The sequence below is a fragment of the Perognathus longimembris genome, chromosome 23, assembly GCF_023159225.1.
Source record: "Perognathus longimembris pacificus isolate PPM17 chromosome 23, ASM2315922v1, whole genome shotgun sequence".
Taxonomy (NCBI): domain Eukaryota; kingdom Metazoa; phylum Chordata; class Mammalia; order Rodentia; family Heteromyidae; genus Perognathus; species Perognathus longimembris.
The window spans coordinates 15,071,470-15,098,785 of NC_063183.1; the positions used below are offsets into that span (position 1 = coordinate 15,071,470).

A 27,316-nucleotide genomic window follows, 5' to 3' on the forward strand; every position below is an offset into this window, starting at 1 on the left:
ACATTTAAGTTCTACTATCCCTCCGCCTCATGGCTCTGGTCCTATATTTCTCAGCTCATCTTCCAGCACTGTCTTCACAGTGAAAGAACAAGGCCCTGCCTTGGAGGAAAACAGAACTTTCCTTTGGGAATTAGAATTGTTATTTTCAAAGCAAACCTGTCATTGTCACATGCTTCCTCAAAGTCATTCCAGTTGAGAAAGCTGAGGGGAATGTCCTTGTCCTTGACAGAATTAAAGGAGACAGTTTGCTCCCATGTGAGGTGATGTTGAGGGCAGTGCCTCATGACCTGTAAACTATAGAGGATTATGCCAGCATTGCAGGCTGGTATGAGCAGGGCTTGCCTGGGACTATGCATATGGTACTTGTGACTTTATGTAGCAGGTGCTTAGTTTATAGAGTTCCCCTCACAAAGTCTTTGAAGAATGCTGAGCAAATGAAGGAATTTTGATGCTGTATTTTAATTCTGATATATTCCAAATGAATAGAAAAGTTTCAAAATAGCACAAAGAATTCCAAATATCCTTCTTCTAGAGTTCCTAAATTGTCTTTCTAAGCTTATGCTCACACCCACACTCACAGACACACATGTACTACACACATGTGCACACCCATTTTTATCTGAATGCTTTTTGAGAATTAGATTGCCAATAGTGCTCCAGATATTTATATGTGTATATTATAAAAACAAAGATGGTCTTCTTCCTTACCACCATGTGCCCACCCAAGCCAGGAAGTTCACATTGTCACCACACCTGACAAGATTTAGCTAATTTTCCCTGAAATGTCCTTCAGAGGCCCTATTGCTAGTTCAGATTGAGTGCCCCATAAGTTGTCATGGTTCTTTATTCTCCTTCAATCTGTGACAGAGCCTTCATTATTGGCCTTCATAACCTTGACAGTTTTTCAGAGGACAGGCTAGTTAATTTGTGGAGCATCCCTTAGTGTGGGTTTGTCTTATATTCAATCACAGCTAGCTTCACAGTGTATGTTTGGGCAGGGACAACGCAGAAAGGCCCATGTCCTTCCAGGTGCATTGCAACAGGACACACAGTTCCATTTTTTTTTCCTTTTTAGAGCTGTAACATTTGATATTTGAGGTGAAGTCCACTGGTTTTCTTCACTGTAAAATTAATTTTGTAATTATTTAAAAAATATTTGGAGATTTTTTTCTTTTTCTTTTTTGCCAATCCTGGGGTTTGAACTCAGGGCCTGAACACTGTCCCTGAGCTTCTTTTGTTCAAGACTAGCACTCTACCACTTGAGCCACAGCACGACTTCTGGCTTTTTCTGTTTATGTGTTACTGAGGAATTGAACCCAAGGCTTCATGCATGCTAGGCAAGCACTCTACCACTAAGCCAATTCCCAGCCCCTGGAGATATTTTGAGACTACACCGATATCCTGTTTCTCATTAAAATCATCTGCTAGTTTTAAAATCTTTGACAATATTTTCCTGAATCAGCTAGCATGATGGTTGCCAAATGGTGATTTGCTAATCACATACTTTCCTTTGTTTATTAGTTGGCACCCCACTTTAGGAGGGTTCGCTCTCACTCTCCCTTCCTTCCTTGTTATTTTGGAAACAGAGTCTCACAGACTTTCACCAACTGTGCTGGCCTCAAACTTTGATCCTCTGGATTTCAGGCTCATGTAGCCAGTATTTCAAACATGAGTCATTGGCACCTAGCCCTTTACTTTTTGACATTATGCATTCCAGGGTCATATTAAATGTTTCTTGCCCCAGCCCTGGAATTAAACCATTTCTCCAGTACGCCCTAGCTCCTTTTAGTAGAGAATTGAGATCCATGGCTGGGATGTATCTCAGTGGCAAAATGCTTGCCTAGCAAGTGCAACATTTTAGGTTCAGTCCCCACTACTTAATCCAGTGTGTGTGTGTGTGTGTGTGTGTGTGTGTTTGTGTTTGTGTGTATTATGTATGTATGTGCATGCATATAAATGTATATATATATGTATATACATTTTCAGCTAGAAATAGAGATCTAAGCATTATGTGTATATTCTTTGCTACTCGAGTGTCATAGCTATTTGACTTCTTTTTAGTTAGGATATTGTACATACATATTTACTTCCCCCCACAAATACATGTTCATATATATGTGTGTGTACACATTTGTAATTGTATATTTATTCACCCGGCTACCTATAAAAAATAATATTTACACATGGTCCATTTTAACTTTTCTCTGTGCCCTGGTTAGAGTTCTCAAACAATAAAAGTAACAGATAAAGCTGGGCACCTGTGGCTCACACCTGTAATTCTAGCTACTCAGGAGACTGAGGCTTAGAGGATCTTGATTTGAAGCCAACCCAGGTCGATAAGTTTTCCAGACTCCATCTTCAGTTAACGAGCAAAATACATGCTGGAATGGAGACATGGCTCAGGTGCAAGTGATTGGAGGCCCTGGGGATAGGAGTGGCCAGGGAACTAGCACAGCCTATGAGAGGGTCTTCAGTAGGCATGCTCAGCTTCATCAGGCAAGCCCATCCCTGCTGCACATGTCTGTGTGAAAGACGTTGATACTCTCTGGGGGAGAATGAGAGTACGCATCAGGCTTCCTAATGGCATCTAGCAAGAGCAGAAATGGGCCACTCTTGGGAAAGCAGGGAGTTTGACTTGGCTAATATTCACTTTTGTTCATCATTTGGGCCCCACTTGAGGTGGAGTGAGCAGTCGTCTTTGAGATTCTTGCACATATGTCAATGTCATTCCTATTCCCTTTTTAAAGATTGGAGCCCTGGGATTGTGTTATTCTTACCCAGGTTTGCATGGGTCTGTTTTTTTTTTTATAAAAAAAAACTCCATGTTGGCATTATTTTGCCACTTGTGAAACAAAGGAAAGTTATCTGAACTACAGAAAGGGAAGACAAGACAAAGGAATAAGTTGTGTTTCACAGTCAGTGCATGGAATGGAACTAATTCAGGATGACTTTTCTTTTTTTTTTTTTTTTTGGCCAGTCCTGGGGCTTGGACTCAGGGCCTGAGCACTGTTCCTGGCTTCTTCTTGCTCAAGGCTAGCACTCTGCCACTTGAGCCACAGTGCCACTTCTGGCCATTTTCTATATATGTGGTGCTGGGGAATCGAACTCAGGGCCTCATGTATACGAGGCACGCACTCTTGCCACTAGGCCATATCCCCAGCCCCTCAGGATGACTTTTCACTGTCAAAGAACGAATTGAAATTTGAATAATACATAGCCAGTTTCTTTTAATAGAGGCTTCATTTTTAATGTTTTCGATTCTAAAATGCCAGTGAAAATATAACTTTAATACAGTACTTATTATTAATTAGATTTCTTTGATGTCTGGCTGACAGTTTCTGATTATTAGATGTTTCTGTCCCCTTCTCCCTTCACCCCTACCCAAGAATGACAGGGACCAGGAACCATGAAAAACAGTTCTCTCTTTGGCACTTTTCCCTGACTCAAACCTGTTTTGTCCAGAATGAGTGGAGCACAGAACTGAGCCTTGGGTGCTATTGAAGGGAGGGTGGCATTATGTTTCCCAGTGGGTCAAGGCGGGAAGGGCAAGTGTACACTCACATGCCACTGTTAGAAGAGAGGTCTCATTGCCGTCCAGGAAAGAGGTTTAGGAGCAAGTTGGGCTTGTCTACCAATGAAGCAACAGCAGTAAATGTGCAATGGATAAGCTGTCATCCCCACACCAAGATATTTTCTCTATTATGTTCTCAGAATTTAGAGGCACTGTAAACATAGCCTGCATGAGCTTGGAGCCTGGCTGAGGCTGCAGCAGTAACTAAGTTGATGATTATAAGTTTGGAGAATGGGGGAGGGCAGGGGATAGGACATATATATGCTGTGGTTTTGTTCTGAGCCTGCTTCATATTTATCATGTACTCTGTGACAATGGGCAGCTTGTGAAAGCCTCGGGTTATTCTTTATTAGCATGATTATAAATTCACAAGGATTTTCAAAGAAGCTCATCATTTGAGCTCTTCTTCTTAGGTGAAGCTAGACCATGAATCTCTCTGAAAGTAGAGACCAAAGTGCCTATTCCTGCTCAGGCTTTACTTCCTTCCTTAGGAGCTACTTGAATTTGGTCTTCTTATCCTCAGCTTCCTCTCACACATTTCCAAAGGACCTCAAAATGGCACAAGGTTCTTCCATTTGAGACTTTTCCCAATTAGTTGTGCTGTTTTTGTAATTTTTACTTATACCCATAAGCTAGGAAGATTAATTTAAGAGTTTACATTAATAAATATTTATTGTATGCTTGCTCATGAGCAACACAGAGTCAGCAAGAGTCACATCTCTAAAAGAATTTACAGTTGGAGGGCTGGGAATATGGCTTAGTGGTAGAGTGCTTGCCTCATACACATGAAGCCTTGGGTTCCATTCCTCAGCACCACATATACAGAAAAAAAACAGAAGTGTTGCTGTGGCTCAAGTGGTAGAGTGCTAGCCTTGAGCAAAAAGAAGCCAAGGACAGTGCCCAGGCCCTGCATTCAAGCCCCAGGACTGGCCAAAAAAAAAAAAAATACAGTTGGAGAGGGGATGCAGGAGCCAATTACTGTGAAGCCAGGAAGAAGAATGTCTGGGGAAAAGATTTATTGTTCTGTGGACAGTGGAGGCAGATGAGAGTCCATATGCCCATCCTGAGCACCCGTGTGGCCTCAGAGCTGGGTCCTGCCACTCAGTGGGACTGGGATGCCTACTTGGTCTGGAGAATTCTTTACATGTGTAAGGCTCACAGGAGACTTCTTGCTGTGTTTATCCTACAATAGAACAATATTCTATGTTGGGATTTGTGAGTATCCAGAGCTAAAACTTTTTACATTCATCTGGCTGTAAACCTCTGTTTTCAAATGAGAATGCAGTGTACCTATTGATATTAAACTGTTGTTTCCCTGGCAACTAGATTTTAAATGATTTGACTCCATGGGTTTACAACTGACAAGCCAGGTTTCTAGTGCCTTTCTCTTTGGAAACTTAATTTATTTATTTATTGCCAGCCTTGGAGCTTGCCTCAGGGCTTGAGCACTCACTATCCCTGGCTTCTTTTTGCTCAAGGCCAGCACTCTGCTACTTGAGCCACAGCACCACTTCTAGCCGTTTTCTATATATGTGGTGCTGGGGAATCGGGCCCAGGGCTTCAGGTATACGAGGCAAGCACTCTTGCCACTAGGCTATATTCCCAGCTCTTTGGAAACTTTATTCCCCTTATATTTCCTTTACGCCATATCAGTAAACATCTTGGCTAAAAATGGCCCCATCAAATCATAGCATTTCATTGATTTTATAAATCCCAAAATTTTAGAATTAACAAAATACCCTGGTTTAGATTATTCTAATTAAGCTATTTTCTTCTTGTGGCACTGGAATTGAACTTAGGGCCTTACACCTGCTAGGAACTATGTCATTTTTAATTTAATTTAATTTAATTTTATTTTTTGCCAGTCCTGGGGCTTGAACTCAGGGCCTGGGCACTGTCCCTGGGCTTCTTTTGCTCAAGACTAGCATTCTATCACTTGAGCCACAATAACACTTACAGCCTTTTCTGTTTATGTGGTACTGAGGAATCGAACCCAGGGCTTCATGTATAGTAGGCAAGCACTCTGCCACTGAGCCATATTCCCAGCCCCTATATCATTTTTTAAAAAGAAGAAACTGTGAGCCATGGGACTTTATGTACTTATCCCAAAGTCCCAAAGATAATTAGTGACCTTGTCATTTCTTATTTATACTTTTTCTAATGAACTTTTAATGTATTTATTCTTGCAATACATAAGAAAGAGAAAGCATCCTAAACATTCAGCATCCTAAACATTTGTTTTTTGCCAATCCTGGGCCTTGAACTCAGGGTCTGAGCACTGTCCCTGGCTTCTTTTTGCTCAAGGCTAGCACTTGGCCAACTTGAGCCACAGCGCCACTTCTGGCCATTTTCTATATATGTGGTGCTCGGGAATGGAACCCATATGAAGCATACGAGGCAAGCACTCTTGCCACTAGGCCATATCCCAGCCCCAAACATTCAGTTTGTAAAAGCCTTTAACCAAGTAATAGTGGCATGAGAAGGCGTCATACATTTTTTTAATTGTATTATTTCTTTTTTTAAATTTTTATTGTCAAACTGATGTACAGAGAGGTTACAGTTGCATACGTTAGGCATTGGATACATTTCTTTTCTTTTCTTTTTGCCAGTCCTGGGCCTTGAACTCAGGGTCTGAGCACAGTCCCTGGCTTCTTTGTGCTCAAGGCTAGCACTCTGCCACTTGAGCCACAGCGCCCCTTCTGGCCATTTTCTGTATATGTGGTACTGAGGAATCGAACCCAGGGCCTCATGTATACGAGGCAAGCACTCTTGCCACTAGGCCATATTCCCAGCCCCTGGATACATTTCTTGTACTGTTTGTTACCTCCTCCCTCATTCCCCCCTCCCCCCTCCCCATTTCCCTTTCCCCCTATGAGTTGTTCAGTTCATTTGCACCAAACAGTTTTGCAAGTATTGCTTTTGTGGTCGTTTGTCTTTTTTACCCTGTGTCTCTCGATTTTGGTATTCCCTTTCAATTTCCTAGTTCTGATACTAGTATACACGGTTTCCAATGTACTCAGATAAGATACAGAGATAGTACAGGTACAACCACAGGAAGGGGATATGAGAAGATCATCAATAATAGAAGCTACGGTTACACACGTTGAAAGTAGTTACAACAGTGATATAACAATCATTTCCATAACATGGAGACATTTTCTTTTTATTTAAAAAGTGAACCCAGATAAAAAGAAACAACTTAAATTTATGAACCAACCATCTTTTCTGCAAACCATATTTTCTCTTTTTAATCTGGCATTGGCATGAAATAGTAGCATACAGAGCAGAAATTTTCTTAGTGTTTAATTTGTGACTTCTGAGTTAGATGATATTATAATCAAGTATCTCTTAAGTTTGGCAATAAAGCTAAAAATTTAACCAAGCACCCACCTTTATTACTCTTTCCTGCACTTCGAGAATAGAACTCTGGCCTCATGCCTGCTAGGCAAGCACTCTTCCACTTCAGCTTGGGGAAGAAGTAAGGGTAGAAATGGAATTATGAGTGGGGTAGCTTCTATACTGAGAGCAAGTTCCAGCACAGACTGACTTTTCCCCCAGACCCTTTTGTTCCTTGAGAACAGAAATCACAGGACCCTGCTGATCTTCTTTGCTCTGAAATGTTCAGTGTATGATTTTCCATTCTGAGTTTTATTTTCTCCTTGGTGTGTGTGTGTGTGTGTTTTCTTTTCCATTTTAAAATTATGGATGGATATTCACCTCTGACTTAACTGATCCCCAGGAATAATGCTGCCCTGCCATTTCCAGGTCCCCATCTTTGCAGGGGGCAGGGTTGTCTCATCTGTCTCACTGGAAAGTTAAACAAGGTAATGAGGATGCAAAGTGCCACACCAGCACCTTGATTTTAGACACCTCAGTCAACAGGTTAAAAAAAAAAAAAGTTGGGGGCTGGGGATATGGCATAGTGGCAAGAGTGCCTGCCTCGGATACACGAGGCCCTGGGTTCGATTCCCCAGCACCACATATACAGAAAATGGCCAGAAGTGGCGCTGTGGCTCAAGTGGCAGAGTGCTAGCCTTGAGCAAGAAGAAGCCAGGGACAGTGCTCAGGCCCTGAGTCCAAGGCCCAGGACTGGCAAAAAAAAAAAAAAAAAGTTGGGGGCTGGGAATATAGCCTAGTGGTAAAGTGCTCGCTTCGTATACCTGAAGCCCTGGGTTCGATTCCTCAGCACCATATATGTAGAAAAAGCCGGAAGTGGCGCTGTGGCTCAAGTGGTAGAGTGCTAGCCTTGAGTAAAAAGAAGCCAGGGACAGTGCTCAGGCCCTGAGTTCAAGCCCCGGGACTGGCAACAAAAACAAAACAAAACAAAAAAAAGTCTTGTTTTAATGTGTGACACTCAGGAACATCTCAGTGGGGGTGTCAGCCTCTTGAGAAGTTCCTCTGCAAGTCAAGAAGGAGCACAGGAAGCAGTACAGTGCTCTGCAGCCTCCCCAAGTTTTATGAAAAGCAGCCATCCCAGTAGAGAAAGATTTGCAGTGTCACTTTGTAACTTCATCCCTCTATAGAGGCCTTGTTGATTAAGTAAAAACAAAAGAAAATTAGAAAGGAAAGGAAACTCAACAGCACCATTTTAAGCCACCATCGTTTAAGGTAACTGTACAGCTTCATGTCTTAAATCCTAGGTTCTTCAGATACTTAAAAATCTAGGAGCAGGGTTGGGAATGTGGCTTAGTGGGAGAATGCTTGCCTAACATGCATGAGGCCCTGAATTGATTCCTCAGTACCACATAAACAGAAAAGGCTGGAAAGTGGCACTGTGGCCCAAGTGGTAGAGTGCTAGCCTTGAGCTAAAGAAGCTCAGCAACAGTGCCCAGGCCCTGAGTTCAAGCCGCACGATTGACAGGCAAAAAAAAAAAAAAATCTAGGAGCATCTTGGAGTATATAAATGTTCATCACATTCTTAGTAAAAGCCGGGTACCAGTGGCTCACACTTGTCACTCTAGGTATTTATCATCCTAACTACTGAGATCTGTGGTAGATTGTGGTTCAATGTCTGCCTATGCAAAAAAAAAAAAAAAAGGTTGTGAGCTCCTTTTTCAACCAGTAGCTGAGTACTGTGGTGTGTGCCTGCTATCCTAGGTATATGCGATGCTAAAATCATTAGAATCATAGTTCCCGACCAGTGTGGACAGAAAAGTCGCCATGAGAGTCCATCTCAATGGAAACAAGGAGGGCATAGTTGTCAACCAGTTATCTCAGGAAGTGAAAATAGGAAAATCATGTGTCTAGGCAGAAAGCAAGACCCCATCTGAAGACTAGCCAGTTCAAAAAGGGTGGTGGAGCACCTGCCTAATAAGTGCAAGGCCTTGCCTTTAAACCCATCAATACTGCATAAAGCAGGCACTCCAACATGGCAAGCAGTTAACCACCACCTGGTCTGGCTGCCTTCCCAAACCCATCTCCCATGCCCACTATCTTTGCTGCTTCCCAGATACCTGTGGTGATACTTCGCAAACACTCACACATTTTCAAGCTCTCCTGCTGTCTCCTGGCCCCTTTAGGTATATTAGCATTCCATGCTTTCCATTCCTGTCTTTTTAAGGGACTCAATTACACTTAAAAGTTGCTCTGAGTGGCAGAGTGTGACATTGGTCAAGATGCTTTGTACTTGTAAACTGACATGTTGAATTTAAAACCCTTTGTACAACTACTTAAAGATAATAAAAAATTTAATTAGCTTAAGCACATGACTTCACCCTTGAAAAATAAAACTTTCCTTTGGCTGAAACAATGGAACTTAACCTGTCCTTTCAAAGAAACAACTCTAGTGATGGCTTTAGTCTAAAATTGTGGTTTCTGTATACATAGCATTTTAATAATAATTCTTAGTTCAATATTGAGCACACATCATCACTCAGCATATCAGCTACACTCATATTAACCATCAACTTCAGTATAATTGCTAATGTGCAATAATGCCCACATATTGCATATTAAATAGTTGCTAAAATGTCTCAGTGTATCCTTGTCTAGTTCTGGAAGGCATAACTAGGCATCTATGCAGCTCCTGGCAGCATTTGGCAGTGGAGTCCTGGAGTGAGGGCTGTTACGGAAACACCAAATGGAAGCCACATGGCAGGATGTACAGAACTCAGTCCTCAACTGGGCACATTTAGCTCTGTAACTAATGAATTTGCTGATTGCCAGACTGAGAGACTGAGGCACAGAGATGTTAAGTAATTTTTACAGGCCACATAGGCATGAGTAGAGGATTAGAATCTGAACCCAGATGTGAACCTGTCAAGGTCCTTCCACTGAGAGACCATAGATACTTGTCCTCACCTTGAAATTGGGCATATTTTGCCCTGTAATTAATGAATCTTCTGACTAGCACAATTGGATTTGCAGTCCAAGCAGCTATAAATAATAAATACTTTTTCTCAGTTAACTTCATAGCAATAGCAGCAAAAAAAAAATTTTAGGACCAAACCTTATGAGAGTTTTAGATATCTTTTATTGAGTGTTTTATATGTGATTGGGGGGGCAAGTAACAATTTTGTCCCACAAAAAATGACCATCTTGCAAGTGCTATAATTCATCAGGTGTGTTTTCATAGCAACCAAATTGAACACTTGCAGCCCGGTGACAGCAGCACCATTATGATTGTGTAACCCCACCATGGGATGGCAGATGGTAGGGGCAAAACCCTTGGCAGCATGGGGCTGAGTTGCTGAGCTGCTCTTCTCCTCCCAAGTCCCGTTCTAACTTGCTGCTCACACCTCAGCAATCTGTTAAATCTATTTATGCTTTTTGTAAAAATCTCTTTTTAAAAATTAAGAAATGTGGGCCTGGGAATGTGGCTTAGCATAGAGTGCTTGCCTAGCATGCACAAAACCCTGGGTTCAATTCCTTAGCACCACATAAACAGAATAAGCCAGATGTGGCGCTGTGGCTCAAGAGGTAGAGAAACTCTGGCCTTATGTCACAATCTGGAGATTTCTGGTCTGTAACTGGAAGAACAAATGTCACCTGGTTCATCTCAGGAAGGCATGATAGCAAATCGACCAGTTACCTGACAAGGTGGTATGTGGAGGCAGTTGGCTGGAGTTTGGGCTCAGTGGCCACTTAATTCTCCAAGTCACTCTGTCACTGTACACCATGGGATTGATTGTGCAATGCTCACACAGCCTGGTGGGCTACTGAGAGGGAATCAAGGTGATGCTGGCCAGGATGACCTAGGTTGGATTCTACCTGCTTTCTGAATTTGCCTGGAGTAAGAAAGGCCTCTGTGCAAAGCCCAGAGGAGTAAAACAACCTCTCCTGCAACACCTGCTCCCAGTCTGCCTGGCTGTTCCTGTCCCATCCCATTAGCATTGTGGCCATGTGCCCAGTTAAACACTTAGGCCCTGCGGCATCTGAGCCCCTGACATGGTCATTTGTGCAGCAGTGTGTTGCAAAATATGTGTGTCACTCATAATGAGTATGAAAGATCAGAGAGCCTGGTGTGTTTTACAGCCTGTTTTTAGGAATCATGTAGTACAATTTAAAGTGCATGAAAGTAGAAAATACAGCCGTCTCTCGCTATATCATGGTTCACTTATTGTGGCTTCACTGTATGACAGGTTTTTTTTTTTTATTGCATGAATAGTGATCCCTCATCTATCATGGGAGTTATGTTCCAGAACCCGCCCCCCCCCCCATGATAGGTAGAAATCCACAAAGTATCAATAAGTAAATTGTGATATAGTGAGGTATGACTATATAACGCTGCTGCTTCATGGATTTACTTACATCAAAACCATTTTTCTGAATAATATACATCAAGCAGCATCAAGCAGTATACATATAGGCTTTTTTTAATTAATTGTTTTGAATTAATTGTTCATCCCATTTTAAGGTTTTTGTTGTTTGGTTTTTGTATTTTTTGGACAATACCAGATTGCCCTCAGGGTCTTATATGTGCTCAGCTGATGCTCTGCAACCTGAGTCACACCTTCAGCCTGGCTTTTTGCTTGCTATTTTGAGGATGGAATCTTATGGACTTTTCTGCCTTCCGGAACTGGCTTCAAACAATTCTCTGGACTTAGCCTCCTGTAGCTACGTTTATAGACGTGAGCTTTATTGCTCAGCTTGTTTTGTTTTTCTGAGGCTTTTTTTTGTAACATTTTGTTCATTCTTGCTTCTCTCATGATATTTAAAACCTTTTTTATTTTTCTTAAATTTGATACATTCTTGGACCCCTTATTTATATATGTTTTTGCCCTCCTTATCATATTTCTTTTTTTCCCCTGTCTTTTCCTTGGTAGGCAAGCACTTTGCCATACATCCCAGCCTCATTTATCATATTTCTTTTCATTGTTTTTTTGTTTTCAAACTAGGTTTTGTTACATAGTCCAGACTGGCCTGGAACTCATAATCCTCCTAATCCATCTTGGGATTATAGCACCCTGTTTATTTCTTATTTTTAATAGAGTGTAAAGTTTATACTAAGTGTTAATTAACTTCGTTTTACTTTGCCCAGTTGTAGACTATTTATTGGAAATCCTCATAATATTTTAATAGTTGAACATAAATCAGTATGGATGAATCTCAAATATAATGCAAGCAAAAAAAACTTTCAGAAGAACATATATAGTGATACCATTCAATGAGTATTACAGAATGCATTAGTGCTGTACACTTATTAGCACTGTGTTTATTCACAAAAGAAGTCAAAAGACAACTGGGGTCAAGGGAGAGGGTCTCAGACCAGAGGGACCACCAGCTTCATTTCATCTTTCCTGACATATTTCTATGTCTAAAATATTTTGCAATGAGTTTATATTTTCAAATATTCTTTTAAACCAGTACTAGAAATTGGACTCAGGGCCTTGATAGGCCCTACCACTTGAGCCATGTCTCTGACTCTGTGGGGTATTTTAGAGGTAGGATCTTTCTTTATATCTGGAATCTGGGATGTAATTTTTCTACTTTAGCTTCCTTATGTTGCTGGGATGGCCAGTTGTTTTGCTTCCCTTGTACAAAGGATAATAGGCATGTACTACTGGGCCAGGCCATTGGTTGAGGTGGAGCTCATAAACTTCTTTGCCCAGGCTTGCCTTGAACAGTGATTTTCCCCATCCCTACCTCCCAATTAGCTAGGATTACTGTCTTGAGCCATTGAGCTTGGTTCATGTTCCATATTGTTAATAAAAAAGCATTTAATAATGTAGGAAATGGATGTTTTCTGTAATCTTATGATCCTGTTACATGTTGGTGTATTTCTATGCTTTTTAGAATAATAGAATAATAGTTTTTTCTTTTTCCCTGTAGTTCTAACTGGACTTTATGTTGCTTCTTCTTTGAGTACTCAGTGACTTTTGGGGGCTGGCACCTCTCTTTCTGCCCACTCCTATCTTTTCTTCTTCTTCTTCTTCTTCTTCTTCTTCTTCTTCTTCTTCTTCTTCTTCTTCTTCTTCTTCTTCTTCTTCTTCTTCTTCTTTTTTTCTACTCCTGGGGCTTGAACTCTGGGCCTGGGTGCTGTCCCTGAGCTTTTATGCTTAAGGCTAGCACTCTTACCACTTGAGCCACAGCTCCACTTTGGCCTTATTGGAGATAGTTTCACATACTTTCTGTCTGGGCTGGCTTTGAACCACAGTCTTCAGGTCTCAGCCTCCTGAGTAGCTAAGATTATAGACAAGAGCCACCAGCACCTAGCTCATCTCTTCTTTAACAAGGAGTGGTTCTTCTGGGGTCTGGAGTAGAGCTCACTTTCCACTACATAACCAAGAGCCTCTGAGGACCCCACCCGCCCTTCTGTTTGATGGAGTGCATGGCAGCCTGAGGTTAGAGTGTTGTGTGAGCTATGTCTCTACATGATAGTGTTCTTCCCAGCCTGTCATGGTCCTGACCTCTAGTACAAAGGGCATCACTATTCCGTGCTTCCATTTTCACTTTGATTGTGCTTGAGCCTACAACATAGTTGTCAGAGTCCTGTGCTATGTGGCAGGTAGGCAAATCCCCAGCCCTGACCTTCATGAGGGATGAAGTGGTCCTGCTCTCATCTGCTCACCTGCTCATAGCAGTACTCACAAGTTACTGGAAGCACACCACACAAACACTTTGGCTGGGCATTGGTGGTTCATGCCTGTAATCTTAGCTACTCAGGAGGCTGAGATCTGAGGATCCACAGTTCAGAGCCAGCCCAGGCAGGAAAGCTTGTGAGATTCTTATCTCGAATTAACCACCAGAAAACCAGGAGTGGACCCTGTGGCTCAAAGTGGTAGAGTACTAGCCTTGAACTGAAGAGCTCAGGGCCAGTGCCCAGGCCCAGAAGTCAAGCCCCACGATACACACACACACACACACACACACACACACACACACACACACTTTTATTCTTCTGTAAAAGATTGAAAAGAGAAAGAATACTACTGATGATGAAATGAAACTAGAGGTGAATGTTGGAGGTGTCTAAGAAGAAAAGGAGACTGGGGCCCAGTCAAATCTTGCATATACATCATAAACAAGAAAATACAATCTGAGAAACTGCTTCAGTTGCTGTATCAGTCAGGATGCAAAATGCTCATCCAAACCCCAAAAAGCTGCCAGAGATGAATACTAGATGATTTGCAGTGTAGAAACTCAGACAGCATGTGCCTGTGTTGGAATGTGGTCCGGGAGGAAACCAGAGCCTGGGTAATGATTCCTCAGAGTAGCGGGTAGCAAAGGCCTGCATAGCTGCTCCCACAGAGGGCTAATCAAGAATCTTTTCCTTTGTATAGTCTGAAGCTCATGGGAAAGGTACTCACCAGTGTCACCCCCCTTCCCAGCCAAACATGCTTATCAGAGGTGGCATGCAGGTAGAACCGCCTGTAAAAGAGCAAAAAGTGCTCTTGCCAGTAAGTGTCCTGGGTAAAGAGGGACTAGGAATATCCAAGATGCAATCCCTGTCACAGCAGCCTGGCATTGGGTGTTCAATGGGCTAGCTGTACTGTGTAGCGCACATCCAGACAGCCACATTGGTGGCTTAACATACCATAACCTGCAGATCTGTGGTCTTTCCTTTTGGGATTACACTGCACAAGTAAGAGCTACAGATTGGGTGACTCTTAGAAGTATCTTCTGAAGGTCAAATTTTCCATTGTTTGGTTGTATTTAATCTCTCCCAGACTTCTGAACTGTTGCCACAGATAATTTTCAGTTCTTCAAGGTTATTTAGCCTTATTTCTTGTATATTTTTCCATCACAGCTCTACCACATTAGCTGTTTTTAGCCTTTTGTTGTTGTTGTTGTTGTCCTCATCATTGTCATTGGCTGGGGTGGGGGTGGGAGGACTTGTTCAAGGCTAGCAGTCTTACCACTTTGAGCCACAGCTCCACTTCTGGTTTTCTGGTGGTTAATTGGAGATAAGAGTCTCATGGACTTTCCTGCTCAGGCTGGCTTTTTTTTTTTTTTTTTTTTTTTTTTTTTTTTTTTTTTTTGCCATTCCTGGGGCTTGGACTCAGGGCCTGAACACTGTCCCTGGCTTCTTTTTGCTCAAGGCTAGCGCTCTACCTCTTGAGCCACAGTACTACTTCTGGCTTTTCCCATATATGTGGTGCTGAGGAATCGAACCTAGGGCTTTATGCATGCCAGGAAAGTACTCTACTGCTAAGCCACATCCCAACCCCTCAGGCTGGCTTTGAACTGTGATTCTCAGATCTCAGCCTCCTGAGTAGCTAGGATTACAGGTATGAGCCACCAGTGCCTAGCTAGCCTTTGTTTTTACTGTTTTCTTTTACCTGCTACTCCCTACTCCTTTACCTTGAATTCCCAGGAAATACATATTTCTTCCTGGTTTTATTTCTTCTCAGAATCTTGGAACTGTTACATCTTGTTAAAGTTCACATCATTAAATTTATTTATCTATCTATTGATGCCAGTCCTGGGGCTTGACCACAAGATCTGGGCACTGTCCATGAAATTTTTTTTTTCTCAAAGCTTCTATTCTACCACTTGAGGCACAGAACCACTTCCAGCTTTTTAGTGGTTAAATGGAAGAAAAAGTCTCAGACTTTCCTGCCTGGGCTGGCTTGAAAATCCAATCCTCAGATCTGTGTCTTGAGTAGTTAGGATTACAGGCCATGAGTCACCAGCATTTGACCTTTCTTTTTTAAAAAACTGATTTGTTGAGGAATTGTTTATTAGATTATTCAATTCTGTGGCATTTTAGCATATTTAAAACCTATCATCAAGTGGGGTTGTGGCTAAAAGTGGTAAATTGCTAGCCTTGAGCTGAAGAGCTCAGGGAGAGTGCCTAGGCCCAGAGTTCAAGCCCCATGACTGACACACACACAAAAAAAAACCATGATCATAATCTAATTTTATATATTCATCACCTTTAAAAGTAACCATGGACCCATTAGCAGCTGCCTCTCTCTTTACTCTCCCAGATCCTTGGAAAGTATTAGTCTGCTTTTTTTTTCTTTTTCTTTTTTGTCCAGTCCTGGGGCTTGGATTCAGGGCCTGAGCACTGTCCCTGCCTTCTTTTTGCCCAAGGCTAGCACTCTGCCATTTGAACCACAGCGCCACTTCTGGCCATTTTCTGTGTATGTGGTGCTGGGGAATTGAACCCAGGGCTTCATGTATATGAGGCAAGCACTCTTGCCACTAGGCCATATCCCCAGCGCTTAGTCTGCTTTCTGTCTCTACAGATATGCCTGTTCTGGACACTTCCTGTAAGTAGAAGTATATGGGTATATGACCATTTGTTTGTTTGTTTATTTACTCATTTATTGTTGCCATGATAGGGATTGAATCTAGGGCCTTGTATACACATAGGGTAAACACTCTACCACTGACCAACACCCACAGTCCCTGTCTCAGATTTTGAATCTTGTTTTTCATTTTTCCAGAATCTGTTATGTCTATTAACAGGCATATCCCTCATGTCTGACCTATACTTAAATCTGTACCTCTTAACATGCAGATTCACTGTTATTTCTTGGTCCCTTGCAATAGGATGTAGTCTCTGTCTGCTCTGGTGCTGCCTGGCCTTCACTTGCATTGGGTGCATAGGCAGTGTAGTCATTTGGTGAACATCACTTGCTCTTCTCATAGGTTGTCTGGCCTCTTCTTGGGTCTGGAAGGTGTTTTATTTGGTAGATGACTTGTTGGATATCTCAGTTCCTGACACATTTCTCCTGGCAGTCTTGCTCATAGCTGCTCCTGGTAATTCAAGCTCTAGTGTCTTACAGTGTTGCAGTCTAGTCACCTTTTGTTGTCTACCACTCATTGTGAACAAACCTTAGTCACTTCTGAGCTTTCTGTCTGTATATGACTGGGATCCACGGACGAGGAAGACTGGGGGTACTTAAGACACACATTAATCTCAACACACAGCTGCAGATAAATTCTCCCACTAGACAGAGACACATTAGGAAACACCTCCCCTCTTTGAAAAACAAAGCTGATCCAAAGTATCAGTATTGGTGAGATGAAAGTCAACCACTAGGAAAAAATGGGGGAAAACTGACTTATTCTCTTGTGCATAAAGTATTTAAGAAAATAAATCATTAAACTGCCTTATTTTGACCTGCTGCTCCAGAAAGAGCCACTCTAGTGAAGTCAGATCCCACAGAACCAAGTGTGGGGTTACTCATTAAATCCTTCACGCCAGGCTCTATCCTGACACCTTTCTCCAGGTGTATGCTTTTGGACAACTGAACCCTGTCTAACTGTATCAGACCCAAATCCTTTCAGTTTGGGCAACAGTCTCTACTTTAAATGACTTCACCACATTGAAGCCTAAGTAAGTTTGGTTAACCAAAACTTCCTTGTTGTGAACATCTACTGTGATCAGCCTTTGTAATAGTAACAGTGCTGTTACCACTCACCTATCATTCAGAGCTCCCTAAGGAAAAATCCAAGTTAGAAACAGATTGGGAACCATTATTGATTTAACAGTTTTGTGCATGCTTTTGCCCCTAGACGGAGCATGCAAATGGCCCCTAGTGACACATGAGTCATACATTGTGTTGATAATAATAGCTCCTATAAACCTGGGTGTGTGAGACACTGGAGCCTCACATCAGCCTCACGGGGCAGTCCTGCTCTCAGCCTCATTGTATAGAAACTGAGTTTCAGAGGGATGAAGTAACTTGTGAAGGTTCTGTATTAGGAGGTAATGGAGCCCAAGGCCAACTCTCCAGGACCTTCTCCAGAAGCCAAACCCTGCCCATTGGCACCAGCTCCTTAACACTGAAGTATTGCCTGTCATCACTTCATTTGGGGACCAAGTTTTCCATTGCCATCATTACTTCCTAACTTCCATGGCCCCCAACTTCCTGATTCATCCTAAGCCTTGGATCTCTCCTTCATTCTCTCTTCCCTGCTTCCCAGGGGGTTCCAGAATGCAGACCCTGATAATGCCCATGGCACCACCACCGTGGCTGTACTCTCTCTCCCTCTCTTTCTCTCTCTCTCTCTCTCTCTCTCTCTCACACACACACACACACACACACACACACACACACTTGCTGTCCCAACCCTACTAAACTCAGAAGCTTCCCTTTGACTCTGCTTACCAAGCCTCTTTTATTAATGGGACATCCATGGACCATTCTAGGAATACTTATTGCCTGGGGAGACTGCCCCAGTATGGCCTGGGATGACCTCACCTGAGGGACACATCACCAAGGAAGTCTGTCTTAATCTGTTTCTGCTGCTCTAAGAAAGATTATTGGATGATTTCTTTTTTCTCTTTTCTTTTTTTTTTGGACAGTCCTGGGACTTGAACTCAGGGCCTGGGCACTGTCCCTGAGCTTCTTTTGCTCAAGGCTAGCACTCTACCACTTGAGCCACAGCACCACCTCTGGCTTTTTTTTCTATTTATCTGGTACCGAGGAGTCGAACCCAGGGCTTCATGCATGCTAGGTGAGCACTCTACCACTGAGCAATCTTCCCAGCCCTTATTGGATGATTTCTAAGAAACAGAAATGTATTTTCCACAGCTTTGAAGGCTAGGAGGTCCAAGATCAAGACATGTGCACAGGTTTGGTGTTTGGTGAGAACTACACTCTTGGAGGGAAGAAATGGTGTTTCCACAGGGCAGAAGGGGGATGGCAGGCTGGCTGAATGCTATGTGATCCTCTGTCAGAGGGTCTCCATCCCACCCATAAGGGAGTTGACCTCATGGCTTCATTCCCTCTTGCAACCGCAACTTCTAATATTATCACATTGGAACTCAGGGGAGACACAACCAAACACAGTACCCACCTTTGCACTCCACATGCCTCATCAGGTACCTTGAGAGTCTGACAGTCATACCCTCTTTGTCATCTAGGTCCTATCACAGAATGGACTCCATGCAGGTGGCTGACATGTCTACTCATCTTCCCTGCCTCTACCACAATGTTTGGTAAACAGGATGTGTTTAATAAATGTTTAGTGAGTGAGCAGTAACCCAGAGTCACAATTACCAAGCAATGACAAGCTTCAGGCTTGTGTATATGAAGACATGAGTGGGGGTTCTGATGTTGGAGACCGGAAGCTGCTGCTTGGCCCTCCCTGCTGAGGGTGCCATCAGCCTTGGGAACACATCTCTCTGTCCTCTTAGGTACAGGGCTCTTCGAGTCTCCTTGCTCAGCCTTTCTACATTAGGGACCACATTCCTGTCTTTACTTTCTCTTGCAGTGCTGAAGCTGCACAGGGAGCAGGTAGATGGTCAGTTGCCTGAGCAGAGGATCCTGCCTGAGGTTGACATTGCCCTTGCATCAGAATGTCGAATTAAGAATGTTAGGGATTGGGGGTGGGGGGAGAACAGTAGAGATCAGGTCTGTAAAATAACAAACTTCTTTAAAAGCAAACAAACAAAGAGAATGTTAGGAACATGGGCTGAGGCTCAAGTGGTAGAGTACTGGTCTGGGGAGTGTTAGCTTGAGGCCCTGAGTTCAGACCTTACTACTGGGGGGGGGGGGGAAGTCAGAAATAAGTGATGCAGATTATAACCAACACAAGCAGTATGGAGAGTTATCAATTTTCTTTGCTGCCTTCACAAACAAGTCACATGACCCCTTTATGGAGGAATTTGTAATGCTCATTTTATCTCCCCCCACCCCAAGGTAAACTGTGCAGTCATTATTCAAAGAAAGACAGTAATGGTGTGTCTTGGAGGCATGGCCTCCCTGAGGCAATATCTGGAGAAAGGCAGGGATGGCAGCAATACAAGATGACAAACTCATGTTCTCATTTACTTCCACCTTGCAGGAATATGTTCTCTACAGAGAGAGAGCGAGCAAGATGGAGCTGCATTTCGACCACCGATGGGTTCACTCTATGCTGACTGTAACTTTTATCCATCATAGGTTTGAAGACATACCTGATATCGGGTCAGAGAGCCAAGGAGTCTCACTGCAGCTGTGCAGAGGCCTTGCTTTCTGGCCTTGAGGTCATTGACGGCTCACAGGTGTCCTCAGGCCCTAGGGGACAGGGGACAGCGTCGCCAGGGAGTGTCAGTGACTTGGCACAGACTGTCAAAACCTTTGATAACCTTAAGGTTAGTTTTTTTTTCTTTCTTCTAAAACCTTATATTAACTCTGCAAGTAGAACACGTAAACTAATACATGGCCTTGGGTAGCCTTTCAATTTGATTTTTACCATTTTTAAATTCAACGCCTTTCACATTTTTAATATTCTTGCTTTTTGACCTACTACACACTTCCATTTCCTTTCTTCATTGCATAGAGATGCTTCTCACTCAAATTCAGTTATTTTCTTTCTCTGTGGCTACAGCATCTTTGGGGATTCCTAAAAACTAATGATATGTGACAGCAAAGGTAGAGAGCTGGATTCTATTTATTTCTGAGCCTACTTTCTCAGATATTCCTGCGTCTCTGGAAATCCACAATTTTGTGGTGATCTTAAATTTTGTTGATGTGGGTGAATCTTACGATGTGCTCAATGAAAAGTACATGCTCTCGGGACATTGTGGTCTTTCATTACTGGGGCTGAAATCTCTTGCCTGTTAATAGACAGACAGTGCCTGTCTAGAATTAACATGTTAGGAATTATCATGATTCACCTTAGGATTGGAAATTATTCTTATTCTGAATTATTCCTCAATTTTCACATTCGATTTTTGTTTCCCCACTAGTACTTTGTTTTTTGTTTTGTTTTGTTTTTGTTTTTTGCAGCTGTGGGGCTTGAACTCTGGGCCTGGGCACTCTCCCTGAGCTCTTCAGCTCAAGGCTACCACTCTACCACTTGAACCACAATGCCACTTCCAATTTTCTGATGGTTAATTGGAGATAAGAGTCTCATTTTCCTGCCCAGGCTGGCTTTGAAAATCCTCAGATCTCAGCCTTGTGAGTAGCTAGGATTACAGGTATGAGCCATGGGCATCTGGCTCTTTCTGTTTATTTTTTAGTTTGAATATTTGCTGTTTCAATGTTTTAAAAGAAAGTGAGGTAGTTGTCACAGTTCTGTTTATCTGTTTGGCATTCTTCAATAACAAAATGCCAACTTATTATAACAATTTCAATCCTACTTAACCACATCCAGAACAGATTTGAAAGCTGGCCTGATGGTTTTTAAGCCTCATAGTCTTTATGATGTGTCAGGCAGTGAGGGAATCCAGGTTATTTTACCATGTTGAGATTCATCCTGCTCTTCATTCATTAATTTTGGTGATTATAGCATTCAATTTTATTGAGAGAAGCCATATATTCTTTTCCTTGTATGCTTTGTTAGTACCATGCAGTTTTTTGACCTTGGTTCTATTGACAACTTGGACCTGCACAGAGCTGTTCTGTGCATTGTCAGATGGTCGGTACCTTCTCTAGTCTTCGTCAACTGGATACCAATAACATCCCCTTTCCCCTGTTGCACCATCCAGAGCTGTTTGCAGATATTGCCCATTGTCACCTGGGGGTTGTGGTAGAGCCACACTGAGTGAGAGAGAGTAAGTGCCCTAGGATGGTAGTATTGGACACTCCCCTAACCTCATGCTCCCTCTGCATGTGCAGGACAGTTAATTGGTCTGAACTCTCCTGTTGCCTGTCTGCCTTAGAGCTAGCCTTCTCACTCAGGCTGATGCTTTGTTGCGTCAGACAGAGGGGCTGTTCACTCTCACACTGTTCCTGAGTGTGGCCAGAAAGGAATCAGTGCAGGAGAGGAAAACAAAAATGTGGCAGTTTTATTACATGGGGAGAAATGGTTATCTCCAGGCTCCAAATAGAGCTGTACTTAGAGAAGTAGAACTCAAAGTCCAAAGAAATGATTTTGGATCATGCATATTATGTTTCCACCTTGTCAGGAGTTTCAGTGACTACACACTTAGAAATCTAGTAACAGTGATTCTGGTGATTCTATGTTAAATTGCCTTAAGAAGTTTTTTTCTTTATCCCAAAAGACCACTTGAGGTGTTGCTTTTGTTTGTTAGTTTTGGGTTCTGGGGTTTGAATTCGGGGCCTCAAACTTGCTAGGCAAGCACTCTACCATTCCAGGGGGTTAAAGATGGCTAGATGATAAAGTATAATATCTGGGATAGAGAGTTGTTTGGGTGGAATGATAGGATATCTGAGACTATCTTAGAATGTTGGAATTATTTGGATTCTACAGTTGGAGTAGAAGAATCACAAATAGCTGAAAACCCAGCCTAACGACCACTGGGGGCTCATCTCTGTGTTCTACCTCCCTGAGATCAGAGAGGATCAGATCCAGATACCTCAGAATCACATATACTTGGTAACTGTGAGGAAGTCATATGCACTATGATCCTGAATTCTAAAAGTGAAAAATCAAGTCTGCTTTAAAGATTATGTAGGTTATATAATTATACCTATAAGAGGCTTTGTTGTTATTTTTGTGCCAGTATTAAGGTTTGAACTTGGGGCCTGGATGCTGTTCCTCTCTTCCACTTAAGCCACACTTTCACTTCTGGCTTTTTTCTGATTAATTGAAAATAATGGTCTCTCAGATTTGTCTCTCCAAACTGACTTCAAACCACTCAATCTCCTGAGAATCTAGGATTACAGGTATAAGCCACCAGTGTCAGGCTTAAGTAAGAGGTTTTGAGCAATACAAATGTAAAATGCTGGTTGTGTGTTCCTCTGTGGGTGGATTTATCCTATAAACTTTCCATGCCTCACACTCAGGGCACTGGTTTGTTGCCTTAGTGATATAATCTGCATTGAGATTAGCTATTCCAATATGCTAAAATCCCACCTAACTCCCCTCATCTTTACCAGGGTCTGTTAGCCCCTCTGGGAAATCAGGCTTCTTTTCCTTTGCTGCTGAAGCCTCATTTGAGAGAGTGAACTACCTGTAGCCTTCTGACCCCATTTTCTCATCCTTCCCTGCCTTGCTGAAGAGACCTGGTGTAAGGCAGTGTTTTTCTTAAGTATGTTCCCTTGAACAACAGTTTCTCAGTATGGACCCTGGGGAAGGAGACAGGATGGTGTTTAGCCCTAAAAGAGACTTTGTGGTCAAGTGAATCTGAGAAATTCTGGATTAAACAGCCCACAAAAGATTACTACAGGGATTCTTAGAGCCCTTAGTAGGCAGCAGGAGTTGCAGTCTCCAACAGGGACAGGTAATGTGCAGGCCTCTTTGAGCACAGTTGTCTTCTTTAAACTGCACCTTTCAGGGTACCTGCTGTGGATGACACTGTCTGAGAACGTACAGTAGAAGGAGCTTTATTCTGAAGACCAAGAATTAAAGGGAGGTGTTTAGGAAGCAGTCACCCAGGGCATATGTGCCTATCCTGTTCCTGGCTAATGGTATAGGTTTGTCTCCCTGGAGATGACTCAAGAGGGGACTGTCCTGTTTTCAAAATGCTCATACTTGGGGGTGGGAATATGGCCTAGTGGTAAAGTGCTCGCCTCATATACATGAAGCCCTGGGTTCGATTCCTCAGCACCACATATATAGAAAAAAGCTGGAAGTGGTGCTGTGGTTCAAGAGGTAGCCAGGGTCATTCATCTGAAGTCATTTCTGGAGATATGCCTCTACCAAGCACAAGGTCCTGAGATCAAATCCAGTACCACAAATGATAATGACAATATTAAAAATGAAAAAAATGACTAAGCTCAGAAGTAAAGAACAAACAAAAAAGTGGTATTAAAGTCATTTCTATACTGTGGGCTTATAAATATACAAACTAAATACAGCAGAGAAGAGATGAGAGTGACCCATGTTGGAGCTTATCAATGGCTTGATAGAGGGTGAGAAGGAAAGCACCCAAATTCTGCAATGCAAAATGGAACATGATCACAGCAATAAGAAGAAATGTTATTTTTATAGCTCTGAAGGTTCCAAAGAAAGGACAGGATTATATTGTCTTGTGTTAGAATGAAAAATGACGGGCTGGGGATATAGCCTAGTGGCAAGAGTGCCTGCCTCGGATACCGGAGGCCCTAGGTTCGATTCCCCAGCACCACATATACAGAAAACGGCCAGAAGCGGCGCTATGGCTCAAGTGGCAGAGTGATAGCCTTGAGCTGGAAGAAGCCAGGGACAGTGCTTAGGCCCTGAGTCCAAGGCCCAGGACTGGCCAAAAAAAAAAAAAAAAAAAAAAAAAAAAAGAATGAAAAATGACTTCTTTTTTTTTCCAAGTTCTTTTTCTTATTTCTTTGTGGTCAAAATGATGTACGCAAGGCAGTACATACATTTTTTTATCCAACTTGTTACCTCTTCCCTCAGTTTTCCCTCACCTTCCCCTTTCCCCATTTCCCTCCCCCCTCCATGACTTGTACAGTTGGTTTACAGCATATAGTTATATAAGTAAAAAAAAAAAAAAAGAAGAAGAAGAAGAAGCAGCCAGGGTCAGTGCTCAGGCCCTGAGTCCACGCCCCAGGACTGGCAACAAAAACAAAACAAATAAACAAAATGCTCATACTTACCCTGTGAAATCACTAGCCTTAGGAACCATCATTTTGTGATAGTCCCTGTGTGTGTGTGTGTGTGTGTGTACGTGCATGTGCACACATGTACATGGCAGGACTGAGGTTTGAACTCAGGACCTTATGATTGCTAGGCAGGTGCCCTACCAGTTGAGCCATTCCACCTTCCCCATATGGCTTTTTAAAATCATACTAAATAAATATCACTACTTTTACCTCCTTGTACCTATATGTAAAATTATGAATAGGCTCAGTTGGCTCAGTTTGAGGGAACAGAGGACATTTTAGATTATCATAGAAATTGAAAGCATAATAAGCTTGTGTTCTGTATGTACACATATTTATATGGTTTAGAAATTAAGGAAGCATTTGTTTTAAGTAATTAAATTGATAATGGTGATGAGTGTACAACCCTGTGAACCATTGAAGCATATATTTCAAGTGGGTATGTTATATGGTAGATGAGGTATATCTTGAAGAAACCATTTCAAAAATAAATGGGTAGTGGTCTGGCTGCTGGCTCTGAAATAGGCTTATAAAGTAAGTTTGTTTTTAAATACATTGCAAGTTGCATCTATAGTTTTAGTCTTATGAGTTTCCTTCCATGAGGAGAAAGCATGTCAAATATAAATTGAACTCTTCTTTACAGAAGATTTCTAGTAATAGATGTAGAGCAATGAGTGCAAGAGAAAATCACCATTTCCGTGTGATCTTGATGATGATCTCTGCAGGTGAGGTCCATCCAAGAATCTCAAATGAATGGATAAAAATTTCAGGAAAAAAAAACAGGGTACTTGTATAACCTCAAAGCATATTCCCACCCCAAATATTGACTAATTATAAAAGGAAGAACAGTACCTTTTCCAATGGAAAGCCCCATCAGAACCTGCCTTTAGCAGATTAAGGTGAGTGTCACTGTTGATGGAACATATTGATGTAGTACTCAGATGTGGTGTGCTGAGGACAGCACCACAGCTCAGCAGACTTCTACCCCCAAACCCCAAAGCCCAGTCTAAAAGGCCTAGTATAGATGAAAAAGCCCAAGACAGATCCAAATCAAGAGTGTTCTATAAAACAACCAGGATGCTTCACAAGTGTCAAGGTCACAAAAGACAAGATCAGATGGCGGATCTGCCACACTGGAGGAACAAAGGAGACCTGTGTGAGGTCCAGGAACAGAAAGGGACATTAGGGGGAAACTAGGTACATCTGGATAAAGCCAATAGCTTTGTGTAGTGTTGATATCATAGTTTGATTACTGTATTCTGTCATACGTAGTAAAAAAAATCATCATAAATTAGTTTTACATACTCTTTGCCACTGGTGTAAGTTGAAAATTATTTCTTAGAGAAATAACATGAATCAGTTGAAATGAAAAGATATACCCAGCCTTATTTAACTGGTGTCATCAGGCTATGTGGTGTTGTGCAGAAGTAAATTTCCCACAGTACTGACTTCTTTTTCATTTTAACTTTTTTGTTACTGTTTATGCCAGTAGTAGAATTGGAACTCAGGGATTTGCACTCTTGTTGTGTTTTTTAACTGACTGGTACTCTAACACTTGAGCCATACCTCTACTTCCAGCTTTTTGTGGCTAATTGGAGATAAGATTCTCAAGGCTTTGTCTGCCCAAGCTGTCTTCAAACCTTTGATTCTTAGATCTCAGCCTGCTGAGTAGCTAGGATTAAAGATGTGAGCCACCAGTGCTTGGCTTTATTTTAATTTTCTGATGGAATATTTCCACAGCATAGTAATAATCTTCTTGTTTTTGTTAGTTGAATCTAATCTAACCCATTCTTGATTTGGATTTTCATGACCACCCTCAGTTTTTTAAGCCCATTTATCACGTAGTACTGAAGAATCAAAGGAGAAGATTAGAGCTTGATTCTACCCAATGTGGCTTTGAGGTCTTGTGTCTATGAATTTTACAAGTATATGTGGTTTTGCCTCCAGCATCCACAGGCTGTCTACTTTCTGTTCTTACAGGTTCTAGGATGCATTTCTTTTTCTGTGATAATTACTGCTGCTATTTTTCTCTACTTTTTAAAAAACAAATCATCGTTTTGAAGTGTTTCTACCTGTTCCTAATCCATCTGGCCCTGACTCATTGATCACATAGTTGAGTCTAGTGACTTTTATCCCACATGTGGTAGTAGGAAAGGGAGAGCTTCATGCATACTGCTTTCTGTTTGATTTATGGCAATTCCCTTGTCTTGTTTGCCTCAGATTCCTTCTATATAAAATGAGACTAATCATAATGCCTGTATTGTAAGCTGTTATACATGAAGAGCTTAGAGTGGTGATCAGTGACTTGGAATGCTAATATTACCATTGCCCATCATATCAAACATGATTTCATGCTGCCTGTAGTACTGGGACTCCTTGCCAGCTATCTGTGTTCAGTGCACTAAACAGGCAAAGCCCGGACGTGACTGACTGATATTTCCTTTCCCAAGAGGCTTCCCAGCTCCCTCTTGTGACAACTATGAAAAGGGAGAGCTAGTAGCTACAAAATTCTTTGTCTTGCAATGAGAAATAGCCTTGAAGACAAACAAAAACTATTTTATAACTGTATGTATTCAGACCACTCTATGCCTATGTTGGAATGTGTTTACAACAAATGTAGATGGGTGTTAAAGAAATACTTGTGATCTTCCCTTCAAAGCCCGTATCCACAGAAGAGGGTGGGGCACAGCTAGTCTGGGAAAATGTAGAGTATGCACTTGAGTATTCTCCAAAGAATATCAGGTTACCCAGGCAACGGCCAGCAAACTCCTTGGCCTAGAGTGTATGCTGTTTGGTTGAACCTTAGACACTTATTCTGGTATCATTTGTACTGAGAGGACTACAGAGAACCAAGACAGTATTAGTGGCTTAGTTGTGGTCCAGGAGACAAAAGTGCCAGGATCATATGGCATATGGATCA

At 42.1% G+C, this 27,316-nt stretch overlaps 1 protein-coding gene across 2 annotated transcripts in view; it reads left to right on the forward strand.

Moving 5' to 3' along the window:
- The window catches only part of Adcy9 (adenylate cyclase 9), a 101,271-nt gene that overhangs the window by 47,099 nt on the left and 26,856 nt on the right, over positions 1-27,316 (forward strand). For both annotated transcript variants that reach the window (XM_048332936.1, XM_048332937.1), the window contains exon 3: positions 19,855-20,045. In XM_048332936.1, the coding sequence (XP_048188893.1) occupies positions 19,855-20,045 (191 nt within the window). The remainder of the gene's footprint in view (positions 1-19,854; positions 20,046-27,316) is intronic.